The sequence below is a fragment of the Mustela nigripes genome, chromosome 5 (genome assembly GCF_022355385.1).
Source record: "Mustela nigripes isolate SB6536 chromosome 5, MUSNIG.SB6536, whole genome shotgun sequence".
In the NCBI taxonomy this organism is placed as follows: Eukaryota; Metazoa; Chordata; class Mammalia; order Carnivora; family Mustelidae; genus Mustela; species Mustela nigripes.
In genome coordinates this window covers 23,861,299-23,880,741 of record NC_081561.1, presented here as the reverse complement: position 1 = coordinate 23,880,741, position 19,443 = coordinate 23,861,299, and the positions used below count along the sequence as shown (strand labels likewise).

The window sequence follows — 19,443 nt, the reverse complement described above, 5'->3', positions numbered from 1 at the left end:
AGTTCAGACATCAGAATCTTATTTGGGCTCTACTAAATCATAGTATGCCAAAATATGAAATCAATAAAAATTGATTGTCAATAAAATTGAAAGTCTACTTTAATGGTTATTTAAACTTTCAAAATGTCTCTTAGCATGGGCTCTTGCTGCTGAAGGATAAGCCAATTTAGAGCTCATTATTGTCCAGAAAATTATTCTTCATTAGAACAACCTTTGTTTTCGCTCTCCACATCACACTCCACGTTTGAGGACTGAATGGTATGAGGATTAGACCATAAAATGTTACAACCTACTCTCAGATCAGAAGAACTGCTCTACCTTATGGATGAGTAATGGTTTTCAGAGAAATTGTCAAGGCACTCAGGCTTCTTGACACTGAGGATTCTGTTTATTTCTCCAACTACGGAATGAAAGTAAATTTCATAGTAGTAGTAGTAAAATTGCTAAAACTAGAAAGGTAGGGAGGGAGAAATAGAGATCTCTTAAACATAGCCATATGCAAAAGGCACATGGCTTTCAAAGAAGAAATAATAAGACTAGGAGTTGCCTTCTCAAGAGAAAAAAATGAAAGCTAGAAGCCAATCTCTAATATGAAAAAAAGAAAATCCCCATTAATTAGAGGTCTAGAGTTCCTTCAAGAATTAAGGTAATATAAAAATATTTTCAGCCAAATTGTGGGAATTCATCAGCAAAGATCTCCAATGAAAACTTGTTAAATGGGAATTCTTTGGATAGAGGCAAAATAATCACAGATAAAGCATAGAAATTTAGGAACAAATAAAGATAGGTGGAGAGGAAAAAAAATAGAGTAAATCTAGTAATTACTGAATTCACAAAAGGAAAACAATACCTCATAGGATACAAAATATATGTAAATTAAAATGACAGTAAAAAACACAAAAGATGAGATGATACAAATATGTGTCCTGAGGCGCTTTCATTAATGGGAATTTATAAAAATATTAAGTTATGTTAAACTAAAACATATCAAGAATACATGTATTAATCTCTAGGGTAACTATTGAAGGTTAGTAAAAGTGCAAAGGAAATACTTTAAAAAAACAAAAAGAAATCAAGAACATTGTTTAAAAAGGAGCATAAAATAGGTGGAAAAAAAAACAAATGAGAATCATTTTAAGTCAAATGTATCAGGAAAACATAAAATATAAAAGGACTATATCTTCCAAATTTTGAGTTAATCTGAATGGAAATAAAAGCAAAAACAAAATGTAGCAGATTATAAACAAACTAAAGGAAAACAGATCAGCCAATCTAGACTTTAAGGCGAGATGCATTACTAGAAAGAAAGAATTTTTTAAGAATGACTTTAATTCACTAGAAGATATAATATTCTAAATTTCTATGCACCTAGCATTTTACAACTGCAAAGCAAAATTTGAGAAAACTGTTCAACTTCTACATAGGATTGGGCAGCTGAGGATGACTGACATTCTAGCTGGGAAAAATCTGAAAAGACCAAATAAAATGCCAAAAGTAGGGGTGCCTGGCTGGCTCCCTCAATGTAGTGTGTAACTCTTGATCTCAAGATTGTTCAAGATCAAGGTTTTAGCCCCACACTGGTTATAAAGATTACTTTAAAATTTTTTAAAATAAAATAAAATAGCCAAACTATTCACTAAAAGTCATCAGGTAACATCCAAGGCCTATAAGACCAAAGAAACTAGAGGATAGCACCTCTAAGGTGAGCTGACCATTCTCACCACTTTTCCCTGGAGTCATTTGCCAAAAGGCTGTTAATCCAGGTTTGGCCCGGACAAGCCTGCTGCTCTGGATGGAGAAATTAGTGAAGCATTTGGGTTGCACAGGGTTGGAGTGATAACGTTGAAAATTAAAGGAGCTTAAACATAAAGTCAATTTCTTTCTTAGAGACAGTTACTGAATTCTGAAGTTCAATGGGGCAAGTGGCCAAACAAACAAACAAACAAACCCCACAAAACCAAACTAAGCTAAGACCATGAGAAGTATGGCAGTATTTCCTATACTGTATATACCAAGGAGACAAGAACTATCAAACCCTGGAGGGAACCCGTTGGATATACTGAGCACTCCATTAACAACATGGAAGACAATACCTAAGCAACTGGGGGGAAGGGTAACTACAGGTTTTGAGTCTTATCAATACTGAAACCTGGCCTCATCTCAGTTCATTCACTAATTAGATTAAAGTGATCCATTCCCTCCCCTCCAAGTCTATTTATTAGAGAAAAGAGTGAATCTTCTCTTACAAAGCGTAACACATTCTTTTTTTTTTAATTTTTTATTTTTTATAAACATATAATATATTTTTATCCCCAGGGGTACAGGTCTGTGAATCGCCAGGTTTATATACTTCATAGCACTCACCATAGCACATATGTCCCCAATGTCCATAACCCCACCCCTCTTCTCCCAACCCCCTTCCCCCCAGCAACCCTCAGTTTGTTTTGTGAGATTAAGAGTCACTTATTGTCAGCATAACACATTCTTGAAGTCTCTATACATTTTATTAAAAATGTCCTGCATTTAATAAAAATTACTAGGCATGACAAGGGATAGGGCCATGTGGTCAATAACTACAAAATGCATTAGAAATAGTCCTACAACTGAAACAGATTTAAAGTTATCAGGAAGAAAAACTTTGAAATATCTATGATTAATATACCCAGGAAACCAGGGGAAAAACTGAAGAAATGAGAAGAAAAGATAAAGAACTTGACCAGTATTAGAATCTATAAAAACAATCAAATGGAAGTTCTAGAACTGAAAAAAATAAAATATCTGAAACTGAGATCTTAAATAGATTTAATGACAAATTAGCCACGAGAGAAGATACGATTGGTAAATAGAAAGACATCATAAAGAAATATCTAAATTGAAATACACAGGAAAAAAACCAAAAGAGCATAACAGAAATGTGGAATGAAGTAAAAAGGCTAACAAATTTGTACTTCAGTCTCAGAAGGAAAAGAAAGATAAAATGTAACATAAGCAATATTTTAAGAGAATAATCCAAAAGTAATGAGATAGTAAACCACATATACACAAAGCTCTGTAAATTTTTTAAAACATGATGAAATGTAAATTATAATATATAATATATAAGTACATATAATACAAAATATATAACATATATTAATATATAATATAATAACATATACAATATATAATATATATACACATACATACACACACACGTATATATAGTAAGAATGCTAAAAACCAAAGACAAAAAAAATCTTAAAAGGAACTAGGGCAAAAAGGCATGTCACTTTCAAGTAGCAATAATATGCCTGACATCTAACGTTTCAACAGAAACCAAGAAAACCATAAGATAATGATACGAACTCTACAACATGCTAAAAAATAAATAAATGTCAACCTAGAATTTTATGCCTAGTGAAAATATACTTCAAAATCAAAGCAAAATAAAAATGTTTTCCAACAGAGAAACTGTCATTAGTGGATCTTCACTAAAAGAGATACTAAAAGAAAATGTTTGGGTAAAAAGAAATCCCTACTGAAATCTGAATATAATAGAAGGACTGAGGAGCAATCAGGGAGGGTGAATATGTGTGTAATTACAGAGACTATTGATCTGTAAAAACAGCAGAGAGTAACTTGTGAGTTGAAATGCATATCTAAACAAATTGCCTTAAGGAACTAAAATACAGGATGAAATAATGCAAAGAGCAGAAGGGAGATAAACAGAAATGTTAAAATATTAAAATCTTAAAAACTTTCTAAGCTCTGAAATAGAGAAAATACTAGAAGTAAAATTCATAATAAACTTAAGTAAAAAGTACTTGTTATAACATCTTCAATGCTTGAAAAGAACAGTTGAAATAATAGAAGGAAACCATAGAAGGAAAAATAAAATGGATGAATCTAGAAGAAAAAATGGCATATGAGAAAGTTCAAAAAGAAAGTAGTGAACCGATAATCACAAGTATATCAGTAATTATATTAACTTAATATAGATGAAATACTCTAAGTATCAAGATTGTCAAAGTCAAAAATAAAGGAAATTCTGCTCTATGCTGCAAATAAAAGACACACATTAAACATGAGGATATAGCAAGGATGCAATGAAAGAATACAAAGAAGTATTCCAAGCAAACATTAACCGAGAGAAACCTGCAATAACTATGTTAGTACCTGAAAAAAAAGGAATACTACTAGAAATAAAGGGTGTTAATTCATAATGGTGGAGAGAAAAATATCAGAATTCTATGTTTGAATCCAGTAACACAGCTTTAATTTATGTTCATTATGAATTGAAAGAACTCAAAGAACTAGACAAATTTACAATGTAGGAAGAACTTTTCATAACCTCTTTCAAAAGATTGGACAAAAACAGGTAGACAAAATCAGTAAGAATATGGATGACTAGAAAAGCAACAAAAATGAACAGAGTTGACCTGATTGACATATGTGGAAGACCACAGTTCCCTCAACAAGGAGAGAATTTAAGTTATTTTCACTTGCCTATGGGACAGTTGTTGAAATTGGTGATATGCTGGGTCACAGAGCAAGCTGCAATGGATTTAAAACGCTTGAAATTATTCAGAATATATTCTTTGATCACAGTGAACTAAGGTTACCATCAAAAGCAAAAGATACATAACCCCCATTGCTTTGAGACTAATACTTCAGTCAAAGGAATCACAATTGGAATTAGAAAATACTTTGACTAAATCATGATGATGTAGAACATTTCAAAGCATATGGAATGCTTTTAAAATCATGCCCAGAGAGAAATGTATAGCTTTAAACATATGTATTGAAAAGCAGTTAAGTCTTAAACAATAATCGTGTTTCTTATCTCAAGTAGCTAGAAAAACAGCAAATTAACCCTCCCCCCAAATTATGAAGATCAGGACAAAAAATTATACATAAAACCATCAATGCCAAAAGTTGGTTATTTGGAAAATAATAAAAGTAATGAAATAATGAAAACTGATTAAGAAAAATAGGGGCACCTGGGTGGCTCAGTGGGTTAAGCCTCTGCCTTAGGCTCAGGTCATGATCCCAGGGTGCTGGGATCGAGCCCCACATCGGGCCTCCCTTCCACCCTCTCTTTGCCTGCCTCTCTGCCTGCTTGTGATCTCTGTCAAATAAATAAAATCTTTAAAAAAAAAAAAGAAAAGTAGAGAAAAATTATCAGTATCAGTAATGACAGAGTATATTATGGTAAGTTTAGAGTATGAAAAAGAAATAACAGAATATTATGAGCAACTTCCTGCTAGTAAGTCTGACAATTTAGATGAAACTGAAATGTCCATCAACACACATATACACAGTCATAAATATAACTTTTAATATTTTTATGGGGAAAGGGGTTCCTGAAGGCAAATGTGACAGAAGCTCACAAAAGGCATATGTAGCCCAATTCCCACAAAAACCCTAGGGGTCCTATTGCTAAAATGAAAAGGAGAACTATAAATTCTGGGGACAACTGGTGGTTTCTGTACCAATCTACATCTGTCGTTGCTGATAACCATAAATGTTCTTATTTATACATTAGAACACACTCTCCAGCTCCCCCTAAAAATCAGATCAAATTTCCACCCAGTGACCTCATACAACTCAACATGCAGGGATTCTCAGTCCGTATGTCATGCCTCTCTGATTAAGGGACAGAGAAACTAATAGACAAACTATTACCTCCCGTACTGAATAGGTAAAGGCAGAATAGGAATAAAATAGACCTAGGGAAATGAAATGAACAGAACAAAACAAAATAAAAAACCCTCACTCTTGGAAGAAAAGGAAACAGAACCTTTAATGGTAAAATCTGTTGAACAGGAGAGGCAAAGACTGCCCCCCACCCCCATCCCGTGCGCCGGGAGAGAACTAATCTCTTGGTAAGACAGAGATTCTGCTTTCCAAAAGTCACCTCCTTGTTCTCTATGGCTGATGGATTTGGCCCTTACTCTATTGATCATTTTCCATGGTTTTTCCTGCTTTCTGCTGAGCTGGGTTTGGGTACCCAGGACTGGCCACGGACAGCTGCTTGGACGCTAAGCTTCCAGCTTCCTCATCCGTGTACTGGGAGCAATCACTGTGACCAGTAGCTCTGGGACTGTGGGAAGAGACCGGGTGAACAGTGTCCTTTACTTTTGTATTGACTCTAAACCAGTTCCTATCACCAGTAAACATCACCTTGATTTTCTCAACTGGATTCACAGATTTCCTAATTGTGCTGGCTTTCACTCCACTAGGCTCTCACTCTCTCAATTTCTGAATTGTTTTTGCTGTTAAAGCCAACCTTTCTAACTTTGTACTGAAACAGGAAGGTTACCTCCATACACATCATTTTTCAACATTTTAATGGAATTTGAGAAGGGATGCAAAATTCAGGAAATCAACAGTTACCACTCTTAAACCTCATTTTGTTAGGTTGGCTTTTCCTGCAGCATGTGTCTGACTTTATATCTGTGTCTTGTCGTTCTTTTTTGCATAGTTATTATGGATTTCTTAAAGGAATTACAACTTTAATTGGGATGATAGGAGGACTAACTTCTTCTACTCTGTGCGGCGTGATCCTTAATCAGGTAAGAAAGCTCCAGGCATGGGTGATTGCTTTTCTAATATCACTTATACAGAGAAAGAAAGCAATATATACACAAACAATTGTAGATGTGACATCAGCAGGAGATGAGTAATGAGATATTCGCTCACATTAACCTTAGTCAGATCAGGCATCCCTCCAAATCTATAGATAATGTAATTTCTTTCTCATTGTATATCACGTAGTTGTGCTGGGAACATTTTAGTCATTGGTCTTGGGAACAGAAATGAACCTCTGTGAGTTTTTAACAATGAGTGTGTGTCTTGATCCAAATAGGAATTTGGCTAGGTGAATGGTAACATAAGTAACAAGATACAGTTTTGTTAGAAAAGGAATGAAAAATCAGGAGCAAATAGAATTAGAGATCAAAAGCAACCCTTCTCTAAAGGAGCACTGGGTATGGTGCATAAACAATGAATCTTGGAACATTGAAAAAATAAAATAAAATTTTAAAAAATAAATACAAATTAAGCAAAGGCAAAAGAAAGAAAGGAAGTGAGAGAAAGAAAGAAAGAAAGGCCAACTTGTGTTTCAACAAGTGTCCTGGACAAGGTTACCTGAAATCCTTCTCTTAAGGATATTAAAATGCCCTAACAAATTGAAACAATCATTTTCAGTGCATACCTGATCTTGAAAAAGATGTAGAAGAATATTTAAGAGATGAAAAATGAAGGAAGAGCTTGATCCCAGAGAGGTCAAAGCCTGATGAAGCCCTGTGTTCTTCCGGGTGCAATGACCCTTGATGGGCAAGCTGTCGCTTCAGCTGCGATGAACAAACCAAGAATAAGAGATAATATCCCCAAACCACTCATAAGACAAAAACACAAAAAAGTCAGATTGAAAATGCTGGCAAAAATCTGTAATTACAAAGGACTACACCCTCACTTCAGAGTACCATGTAAGTTACAGGCAAACTTGATTTATTTGGAGGAAAAGCTATGAGCTGAGAAGTAGCAATATCTACAAAATTCTTCCACATGCTCCTTATCCCATTACTTGGGCCAAGGAGAGATGGTTTGCATTCACCACTGCCAAATTTCCTAAAGAAGAGCACCTGCCACCATCAGGTTCTATGTATTCATGGTCTCGGAAAGGCAGGAAAGTCACTATAACCATGGAATCCCCCTGGTCCAAGAGACCAGGCTGATTTCTCCTCCTCAGTATAGGGCCCACTCAGCTTGTTCTTCCATTTAATTCACTGGGATGTGCTGAGTGAACTTCCAAAAGTTGTGAGATGAGCTAACTTCTCTGCTGACTTCCACAAGGTGGGAGGAAATATACCTCCAGATGGTCCAAAATTATCTCTGCCCAGTAAATTTGTCTGTCTCAGCCTCAGCTTCAAAGGGAGAGGAAAAACCAAATAAAGACTCTTCTGGAAATCTGGAACAATGAACTAATTTTCACAAAGGTTTAAGGCCCAAATTCAAACTCTATTTTCAACACTGTAAGCCCAGCATTGAATTTCGAGTAGTTTGCAGAGGTCTAGTAGAAGATTTTTCTGGAGAAACTCACCCTAAATTCATACTCTAGGGTTTTCTCAAGCATTAACATTCAGTGAGAATGATTTTACAGTCAATCAAATATCAACAAACACGTGAAGAAAGAAGATGTCATGTGAGAGAAGAATAAAAGAACCTTAGCATCAGATCCTCAGAGTTACTGGAAATCTTTGCAGATGTTTAAAGCCAAAAAGAAGACTGCAAATATAAATAAGAGGCATAAGATCTGACAAAGAACTGAATCTAACCTCTGGCAATTAAAAATAGAAAAGTGGAAATAAAAAATTTCATATGAAATACAGCTAACAAGAGAATTAGTGAAGTTTCGGATTCCACTGATGAGAGTAAGTAATTTGGGCCAATTCTCTTAGTAAAAGCCATTTTACAAGGTTGGAAAAATGTTGAGAGTCTTCTGCGAAGCTTCAGAGAACCAGAGAGATGAAAACTTTAACAGGCAAGATGTAGGAGAAGCCAGGAACTAAAAAGAATTAGGCAAAAGACTACAGGGTATTTTCCACTGGGCTGAGGAAAGCAAATTTTTTGGCAGCTTTTGAGGACTTGCCAAACATGAGGACCCTGATATATTAATTCTTGTTTTAGCCTGAGACCTTCCAAGAGTTGCATGGAAGGAGTAAAGGTGAAGAGAAATACACCAGTCCTCACACAGCCTGCTCTGAGTTGTTTGGGCAGACCGGAACATAGCCAACTTGACCTTAAAGGGCTTCAGACTTACCAGTGTCCCAGAGGAGTCTGAGGAAGCCATCAAAAACAGCACTTTCGGGCAAAGGCATCACCAACCCGACTGTCCCTAGAAATAGTTTTTTTAAGTACAATCTCCTGCACACAACAAAAGATAACCAGGCACGTGAAAGAGACACAGCAAAAGCTGGGAAAACTGGCAGAACAAAGAGCAAACAACTTTGGCAGGAGAACAGGGCCCCCAAAGACAACTGGTACCACCAGCTCGCATACATTGCACAGGGAAGGATAAGTGAGGCTTGGAAGTTTCTGTAGGAGGCTCTGACTACAGGAAGTCACATAGAATATGTGAGGGGAAAAAGAATTAAAACTGAAGTTTAAAAATGGAAAACTGTACAAAAAAAGTTAGGAATTCACTGGATGAATTAGACAGACACAGCAGCACTAACAACCCCAAACCCCAGCAGCCAAAACTATGGAGGTCTGTCTTTCTCAGCTGGTAGATCCATCTCCAGTCAGCCGACGGGCTAACTGGGGAGAGCCCATCTTCTAAGCACTCCCTGTGGCTAAGGCAGAGCAGAGGTGCCTGGGTGGCTCATTTTTTTTTGGAGACGTAGATTAAAAGCTAAGAACATTAAGAACAACTCTATGCTAAAAATCTGGGAAAACTGGATATATATGTTCATTTATGTATAAATTTATACATAAATGAACATATATATGAACATACAAATATATTCGTATTCTAAAAATATGTGTGCATTCAAATTTATATATAAAATGTGTGTATTCAAATCTCAACTCCACTACTTATGAGTTATGAGACCCCAGAAACATTTCTCTAAATCCTGGCGTCTCCAGCTATAAATGGCAAAAATGACACAGAAACCTCATGGGGCTTAGGGGCTTACCAAATCAGATCATGGCTGCAAGTGCCAGATGCTCATGTAGTCAACCCATAACAGAAATTAATATCATTGTTTGTATACCCTTTTAAGTGTTGTCTATCTAACACAATTGGTCAAGAAAAGTATTTACAGGTATATACAATGTAAATGCAGAAGAACAAAGTTACATTATGTACAGAGAACAGACTGTCGGGGGTGGGGAGAGGAATCAAAGTTAGATATTACATCATATAAATATCTAAACCACAGTATCAACCAATATTACAAAATACCTATGGGGGAAAAACACTGAAAATGGTGGAAACTCCATATGAAGAAAACTGCACACCTTTTAAAGCAACACAGTAAAACTATAAGAAGAGGGAGGCATATTAAGTTTTTATGCTGGAGCTCAGGTCCAAATACACACACACACACACACACACACACACACACACAATGAATTCTATTAACTTAAAACTTTTGAAAACTTTATTATTTATCATTAAATTTCTGGGCACATCTTGGTCCTTTTCTTCACTTTCTGTTTGCCAATGACTTGTCAAGCTTGGCATGTTTTAATTAGAGAAATCGCTATAATTAAATATATTTAATGCCTTAGCTGAAGGAAACATATTGTTTTACCTTTTCAAAGTCTACTCTTAATTTCATTTTATTTTTCCAATTTTAATTTTCTTTTTGAATGAGAGAGCAAGTAGGAGTGGAGAGGGGCAGAGGGAGAGGGAGAGAGAGAATCTTAAGCAGGCTCCACACCCAGCATGGAGCCATTTGTGGGGCTTGATCTCACAACCCTGAGATCATGACCTGAGCAGAAATCAAGAGTCAGACTAAGTTTGACTGAGCCACCCAGGCACCTCTACTCTTAATTATATTTTAAATAAAACTGATGATGATTTGATCAAGTTCCAAAAAAATACATTCTGTACGATAAAGCTTCATTTCGAACCAGAGGAGATGGATTTATTTTTTAAAAAAAACATCGTGGGAAGCCCACTTGTAGAAAAATGCAATTATATCTTATTTATATAAAAATACAAAAATACAATTATACTCTGACCCCCAAAATTAATTCTAGATGGTAAAAAATGTAAGTGAAGAAAGGAAACAAAGAAGATACTAAAGTAAAACAAGACTTAGTAATTAGATAAACTTTGGGTTGGACATCCTTCAAAAGCTTGGGACCAGACACCTAAACCCAATCACGATGCATTATACATTTAACTACATAAAATTTAATCTGGGCTGATAAAAAAGGTAAAAAGCAAAATGGTAAACAAATCTCAAACATAATTAAAATTCAATGTCATCTTTGAATATAGATGCAAAATGAAATAAATCACCAGTGTATAGACTCTACCAGCCTATGACACCATGATTAACTAAGGCATTGTCTAGGAAAGTAAAAGTGACTCAGTATTACAAAATCTATTAATGAAACTGATCATACTGGTAGGCTTAAAGAGAAAATGTTATATATAAAGAAAAGGTATTTGATAAATTTTATGCAAAAGCATTGATGGGTGTGTAATTAACTACCAAGATATTCAGATTTATAGCTGCAAAAAGTGAAAAACAATTTAAATGTAAAGAAATAAGTGATGTTTTATAAATTTTATAAATCTAAACTCTGGATTACTAATCAGTCATAAAGGTTATGATATAGCCAAATATTTCTTGATATGCAAACATGTTTATATTTCTAGATAAAAAATCAATGCATTTCTGGCTTCAGCACTATGTACATTATAATGTTAATTTTTTAAGATTTTATTTATTTATTTGTCAGAGAGAGTGAGCACAGACAGACAGAGAGAGTGGCAGGCAGAGGCAGAGGGAGAAGCAGGCTCCCTGCTCAACAGGGAGCCTGATGTGGGACTTGATCCCAGGATGCTGGGATCATGACCTGAGCCGACTCAGGTCACAATGTCAGGGTCCTGGAATCAGAGCCCCATATCTGGCTCTGAGCTCAGTGAGGAGCTGGCTTGTCCCTCTCTCTCTGCTCCTCCCCCCACCCACGTGTTCCCTCTCTCTCTCAAATACATCTTTTTTAAAAATAGAAAGATAAATGATAGTTATCTTTGTAGAGTGAAATCATCAATTTTTTGCTCCTTATGTGTGTTTTTCCATGTCTATTAAGTGACCTGTGTTGAACCTATACTATTTTTAAATTATACTAGAATTGTTACAACATACCTCAAGCCCATCAATTTATAATCACTTTGCACTATAATCCCTCAGGATCCAGAATCTGCCTGGTTTAAAATTTTCTTCCTGATGGCAGTCATTAACGTGATATGCCTACTTTTTTGTCTCGTATTTGGAAAAGCAGAAATTCAGGACTGGGCTAAAGATAGACAAGAACACACGCGCCTCTGAAGGTAAGCAGTGATCAGCTTGAGGTCAGATTTTGAAACTGGGGGTGCAGGATAGGGTGGGATTTAGGGTGATAGGGTGCTAAGGTGGGGAAAAGCTCAGATTTGGCGGAAGAAGGGGACCATGTCAAGTCTAAAACTCTCTGGTGTCCTGATGGGACATTTAGCCCCGAGGAGATGCCGCTCTGGGATTCTGGGGAGAGAGTGGGTCCAGGACGTAGAAATTTGGGAGTCAGGGCCTCTCTAACATTAAGGGTGAGGAGGACAAGGGGACGCTTTTGAGGGGATGGGAAGGACGCTTGATGGAGCAGGAAGAACATTTGAAGAAATGTGCTAGCTCAGAAAAGAAGTGGAAAAGGTGCACCTGAGCACCCCTGGCAAACACTACCAAGGGAGCAAACTGCATGAGGTCTGAGAATCTACCCATGGATTTGACCCTGACTAGAATGAATAATGGAAACAAAGGGTCCACCAAAGGTCGAAAAGAGAATCCAGTATTGTGCCTTCCTTCCGGAAACTCTGTCTGTGGTAAATAAAGAGGAGACATGTCTCTTTGTAGGATTTTCTCAGCGAATACAGAAATAAGAATTGGTCTTGGTAGAATCGCCTCAGTTTGCAAACTCCAGGGAATGAAGGGATCTAGGATTTGCGAGTCAACAGCCGTTAACATCACAGGGAGAGAGAGATTCGGACATACTGTGTACATCCTGATGAGAGAACGGCCACCACCGAGGTCTTTCTGTGAACACCAACTGGGGGCAATCCAGCCTGTAAAGACAGCTACCGTTCTGAAGAAATACACCACGGAATGCAGGAGGCCATGAACTAAATCCTAGGGACAAGGGGGCGCGTGCGTGGCTCAGAGGGTGAAGCACCTGCCTTCACGTCAGGAAGTGATCTCAAATTCTGCGTGTGCGCCGGTTCCAGACTCTCTGGCACGGACGTTCGCCTCTGAATTCTACCTTTCTGAGTCATCTCACGTAATACATGTTTCTTACAAATATTTCACCCACTCTGAGCGCTGCCTCTTTGGCAGGGTTTCAGCCAATCGCTTAAACTTTTGGTGCCCTTACAGCCTGCCTCTTCTGTCATGTGATTTTCTGTCCCCTTCAAGCAGTGTCCTCCGTATCTCTGCGGTCCTCCCACGCCTGCCCCCTGGCCAGCCGCTAGGAACTCCGGTCTGTGGTATATGTGAAATGCTGGTTGTGTTTCCAGGCTCTGGTGAAATCTTTGAAAATGCCTCCATGTTTCATCAGCAGGCACTGGTGAACACGCCGGGCTTTTCTAGTAACTTCTCTCCCGCGGGACTGCGTTGGCCTCACTTTGTAATTTCCCACACAGCCCCCCAGGGGCAATTTCCTGTCTCTTGCTTACCTTGGTGGCCTTTCAGGGAGCGGGGACTCTCTCGGGAGGCGTCTCCCTTGGCCTCCCGCTCTGAGTCTGGGCGCACTGAGAGGAGAACGGAAGGTTTCTTCGACAACCTCCGTGTTTAACAGTTTGCAGCATCGGCGGTGAGGCCCGGGCCCAGGCGGACACGTTGTTCCGGTGGGTCCACCTCAGCCGCGCGTCTTGATTGGAGAAGCTGCCGGGCAAACCGGAAAGGGCGGAGTCTTAGTCACGTGTCCCCCCCCCCCCCCCAGCCCAGAGCGCATGCGGCCAAAGGGCCTGGGCCGCTGAGTGGCAGGCGTCCAGGGGGGTGTCCCGTGCGCGCTGACTAAGCCCCGCAAACCTCGCTGGACCCGAGTCCCTCTCCAGCGAACACCCCAGGAAGGAGCTGAGCTCAGGAGTCCGGCAGGCAGCTGTGAGTTGACTGTCACCTTCTCTTTGGGTCCTTGTCTCGAAATTAGCAAATAGCCCTTGTAGGTGCTGGCGGGAGGTGGCTCCCTGGTTTTCCTTGTTTCCTCTGTTGAAGTTGCCTTTTTAGGGGGTTGGGGAATGTGCCCCGTTGAAGACAGCACAGAACTTTAGATACTGTGGGTACTGCAGGGTGAGCCTTGTCAGTGAGGCTCTCCCGTAGTCTACATAACAAAAAACTGGGCTAGAGAGTCTGCCCATGAAAAGGCAGAGTTCTGTGCGCCTGGAATCTTCGGAAGTTTCGCATGTTATGTGTTGTCCATACGCACGGATTTTATTGGACCGGTAGATCGCGGTGAACGTGTTGGGGTCTGTAAACAGAAGTAGGAGGTACAGTTCTGCAGCTGTCTCTGAAGCCGGGGACAAAGTGAAGCCACTGGAGGGACAGAAAAGGCTCCCCTCGCCAGGGCACTCATGGGTGAACTCGGTCCTGTGGCTTCTCCCTCTGACACTGTCAGCCACCTGGCGTGTCGCCCAGCAGGATACCAAGGACAGTTGGCAGAGTTTAAGCTCCTACAAGCTTTTTGCTTTTTGACTTTTCTTTCCTTTTTTTTTGTTTTTTTTTTGTTTTGTTTTGTTTTTTTAATTTTAATCCCAGTAGAGTTAGCATCGAGGTTGTATTAGTTTCAGGTGTACAAAGAGTGGTTGCAGACTTCTCTGTATTACTCCCACAAGCTTTGGAGTTGACTGTGTCAGCCAGTTAGGGCAGCCCCCCCCCCCCCCTTGCCACCATCCAGGAGTCAGAGCTCACACCGAGGGGAAAGCAGGGAAAGAAGAGTTCCTGGGGATTCATGGTTTCTTTACCGTCGTTACTTCATCTACAGATGTTTAGTGGACAGCTGAAGTAGGGATTTGGATTTGTTTCCCAAGCCAGTGAGTTTTAACCACGTCATTTTTTTTAGAAAATACTTCACATTTGTTCCTCTGACTTAAAATACCAACTTTTGGTAAAATAAACTTCTATGTATTTATATGTGTTTTGGGGCTTAATATATAGTTTAAGATCTGTTGCTCCTGGGACCTGTTGTGTAATATATTGATGGGTCTAAATTTTTAATATATGTAAATACCAGACCAATCAAACATTTTTCATTTGTATTTTTGAAGATGATACTGTGTAATATCAGCTGTTTATTCTCCTGGGAAAATTTATAATCATTGGGCCATTTTAATAAAGATTGAACTGCAGTATTTAAATGGCACCAAATTGCAATTTATTTGCATTAGATTGCACTAAATCTGTTTGGGAGAAACTAAGTTCCCTGTACCAGCACATTCTCCCTTAAGAGTGGATAGCGTGACCGCCCCCCCGCCCCATGATGAATATGGGTTCAGTTTTTGAGTCCAGTGCTGCACTTTGCTACCTGTACTTAGTATACATTTCTTAACAAAATTTTATTTATATTTCCTGAATGTGTTTTTTATTTATTGTAATTTCTTACATATTTGGGCTGGGATGTAGGGAAGGTATTGTTTGAATATATTTATTTTTTAACTGAAAAATTTAACCTGTAGCTAAGCTATCTCCTTTGGATGGTTTGGGAGTTAATTCTCTAGTTTCTAGGTAGATAATCATGTCATTTACAAAAATAATAATTTTCTTTCCTTCCTTTTGATATTTTATCTTTTTCCCCCCTTCCGGACTCATGGCCCTTAGAATTTCCAGAAAAAATTTAAATAATGGGTTAATGTTAGTATTCTTTTATTCTTTATGCCTTTAAATGCATATACTCTAGTTTTATTCTTTTTTCAATATTTTATTTATTTATTTGAGAGAGAGAGTGAGCATGAGCAGAAGGAGGGGAAGAGAGAGCAGGAGAAGCAGGCTCCACACTGAGTATGGAGCCCAACGTGGGGCTTGATCTCAGGTCCATGAGATCATGACTTGAGCCAAAGGCAGACACTTAACTGACTGAGCCACCCAGGTGCCCCTTCTAGTTTTACTCTAAGAAGTTAGTTTATTTTTATCTATATAATTTTTTATGAAGAATAATTGACAGCAATGTTGTATTTTAGGTATAAAACGTATGATTCAAAAAAAATTTAGTGACTTGATATATATTTACATTACGAAATGGTCATGGCATAGTTGTGATCTGTCTCCATACAAAATTGTTATAATATTATTCTTATATTCCCTATACAGTACATTATATCCCTCTGTCTTATTTATTTTATAACTGGAAGATCGTCCCTCTGAATTCCATTTACCTGTTTCGTCCATCCCTCTACCCTCCTTCCCTCTAGCAACCATCACTCGTTCTCTGTATCTCTGAATCTGGTTCTATGTTGTGTTGTTGGCTGGCTTGTTTTGTTTTTCAGATTCCACAAATATGTGAAATCATTTGGTGTTTGTCTTTCTCAGCCTGACTTAATTTCATTTAGTGTCTTGCTCCATCCCCATTGTTACAAATGACAAGATTTCATTCTTTTTTATAGCTGAGTAATATCCTGTTGTATAAATATGCCATATCTTCTTTATCCATTTGTCTATCAATGGACATTTGGGCTGTCTCCATATCTTGGCTGTTGTAAATAGTGCTACAAATCATAAGGATGCATGTGTCTTTTTGAATTGGTGTTTTCATTTTCTTCAGGTAAATACCTCAAGATAGAATTGCTGGAGTCTGTGATAGTTCTATTTTTTGTTTGCTTGTTTGTTTATTTATTTGGTTTTATTTGCTTGTTTAGCATGGACCCCAGCATGGGGCCTGAACTCATGACTCTGAGATCAAGACCTGAGCTAAGAGTCAGATACCCAACTAACTGAGTCACCCAGGCACCCCTATGATAGTTCTGTTTTAATTTTTTGAGGGACCACTGTACTGTTTTCGTAGCTGTACTGTTTTCGTAGAGACTGCGCCAATTTGCATTTCCACTGACAATGCACGAGGCTTTTTTCCCATCCACATTCTTTTCAGTATCTGTTGTCTCTTATCTTTTTGATCATAGCCATTCTGTCCGTTATGTGGTAATACCACGTTGTAGTTTTGTTTTGCATTTCCCTGATGAGCAGTGATGTTGAACATCTTTTCATGTGTCTCCTGGCCATCTGAATGTCTTTAGAGAAATGTCTGTTCAGATCCTCTGCCTGTTTTTTAATTGGATTGATAGTTTTTTAAAAAACATATTGCATTGTATGAGTTCTTCATGTATTTTAGGTGTTCACTTCTTATCAGATATGTCTTTTGTGAATATCTTCTACTCAGTAGGTTGCCTCTTTTGCTTTGTTGGTAGTTTTCTTCACTATGTAAAGGCTTTTTAGTGTGATATCTCCCATTTGTTTATTTTTTCTTTTGTTTCCCTTGCCTGAGGAGACAGATTAAAAAAATACATATTGCTAAGACTGATGACAGAGAACATTTGCCTGTGTCTTTTTCTAGAAATTCTAAGGTTTCAGATCTTACATTTAAGTCTTTAATCTATTTTGAATGTATTTTGTGTATGGGATAAGAAAGTGGTCAGGGGGCACCTGGGTGGCTCAGTGGGTTAAGCCGCTGCCTTCGGCTCAGGTCATGATCTCAGGGTCCTGGGATCGAGTCCCACATCGGGCTCTCTGCGCAGCAGGGAGCCTGCTTCCCTCTCTCTCTCTGCCTGCCTCTCCATCTACTTGTGATTTCTCTCTGTCAAATAAATAAATAAAATCTTAAAAAAAAAAAAAAAAGAAAGAAAGAAAGTGGTCCGGATTCATTGTTCTGCATGTAGCTGTCTAGTTTTCCCAGCACCATTTATTGAAGTGACGGTCTTTTCCCCATTGTGTATTCTTCCCTGCTTTCTTTCCCATGCTCTGGCACCATTACCCTGGGGCACCCCTCCTGGACCATGGAAACCCTCTTCATCTTTCTTGGGTGCTGACATCCTACCCTAATATCCAAGATGAACAAAGCTAGATGCTATTTAGAGTGGTAAGGACAGATTTTAATCAGTCATACACTGTTACAAAAAGCAAATGAGTCTAGAGAGATCCAAACTCAAATTTTTATTCATACAGAGGTGAGGGGCATTTTAAAGGGAAGACAAAGGAATAAGGAGAGGGGAGAAGTAGGGGCTTAGGAGAGTCAGACCGGTGAAGAATTACAGAAAGCAGGAAGGGGGTTGGCCCAGGGGAGGGTCACCTGGGATGGCTAACTGGTGCTCATGGACGTTGGCCTTCCTCACCTGCGTCACTTCCAGACCCTGTGCCAGGCTGTCAGCCAATGCAGACATGGTCCACACCTCTGGTCAGGCTTCAGCACGTTATGCCAGGCTGTCCTGTCCCAACAGTCCTGACCTCCCGTGGCCTCCAACACTCCTCATCCCGGCCTGCTGGGCAGCCCTGGACTCATCTGTCAGGCAGAGGAAGGATGTGTGTAGAGCACGTGCCCTTTCTGGATTTTGTAACCAGGTGAAGCTGGGTTGCAGTCTGGTCTTCCAGTTGGCATGGGCTCTGGCAGTTTGTTCTTTGAAAGGACGGGGGTGCATCTGAGCAGGACCAGAGTGTGGGGGGCACAAATGGAAGTCTTCTTTTCACAAAATAGGCATTTGCCAAAGTACACAGACTGTGCCTTATTGTTGCTGTAGATAACACGTATTCATATTAATAAGAGAGGACAGCAGTATCAGACGGCTTCAGGTGCAAAGCCCAAGCTGCCCAGTGTTTCCTGACACCGCAGAGACAGGGAACAGGCGATGCATGGTCTCGTGTTGTTCCTGGACTTAGCATGATGTTAGAATTGTTCACCAGACATACTTATTTTTATGTCAGGAGGAGAACAGAGTAGCACATGCCTGGGATAAGCTGTCATCAGGACAAGGAAGTTAACTGGAGAAAAATACGCTTGACCAGACTGGTGCTTTGAACTGTTCTGAAAGCTTTCCTTTATACGCCGGGACTCACCAGTGACATTTGTGTGCACTTTTTTCTTTCGCTACAAAGCTTCGTGTAAAGCAGAACCCTGGGAGAGCCTGGAACTGACCTCCTCACTGAAGGGAAGAGGGACCAGCCCCGGAGCTGGGACTGAGGGGCAGTAAGCGGCCCAAGGAAGAAGATGGCGTGCACCTTCCTAGGATGCCCCCCCCCCACACCCCGTGTGCATCTCTTTTGTACCATATATTGTTTGTACCAGCTAGCAGGTCTGAATTTTAAATGTGGATTTTTTTCGTCTTCCACTCCACATTCTTTGCTTTGTAAATGATTGCTGAGTCAACCAATAAACAAGTGCAAGAAAAACGATTTTATTCTAAGATTTTCTGGAAGACCTTTTCCCTGCTCTTCAGCGTTCAGTCCTCTGTGTTGTCAACGTGTGGGTCAGTGGGAAGTCTGACAGGTTTCTGTACTTTAAGTGAGCCATTTGGGGGAAACTGTACTCATCAGGCCCTGGGGAGGAATCAAACCTGTTTCCAGAAGCAATGAAAAGTGATAGATGAGGAAAAAAACAGAAGAGTCCACCGAAGGAAAGGAGCGGAATTACACGCCAACAGGGGTGGTCCAGAAACCAGTACGAGCCTCTGCCCTGATGCGCGAACCCCGTGATCCTTGCTGCTGAGGGCCTGGGGTTTGC

The 19,443-nt window shown here is 39.2% G+C and overlaps 1 protein-coding gene across 3 annotated transcripts in view; it reads left to right on the top strand.

Annotated features, from left to right (window-relative positions):
* Positions 1 to 19,115, top strand: part of SLC17A1 (solute carrier family 17 member 1) — a 39,711-nt gene extending 20,596 nt beyond the window's left edge. Inside the window, exons 11-13 of one of the 3 annotated variants that reach the window (XM_059399585.1) lie at positions 6,464 to 6,554; positions 12,007 to 12,055; positions 18,819 to 19,115. In XM_059399585.1, the coding sequence (XP_059255568.1) occupies positions 6,464 to 6,554; positions 12,007 to 12,055; positions 18,819 to 18,913 (235 nt within the window). In that variant the 3' untranslated portion in view covers positions 18,914 to 19,115. Of the gene's footprint in view, positions 1 to 6,463; positions 6,555 to 11,915; positions 12,056 to 18,818 lie in introns of all 3 variants that reach the window. The other 2 variants (XM_059399586.1, XM_059399587.1) reach the window with 2 other exon arrangements.
* Positions 19,116 to 19,443: the final 328 nt, after the last annotated feature.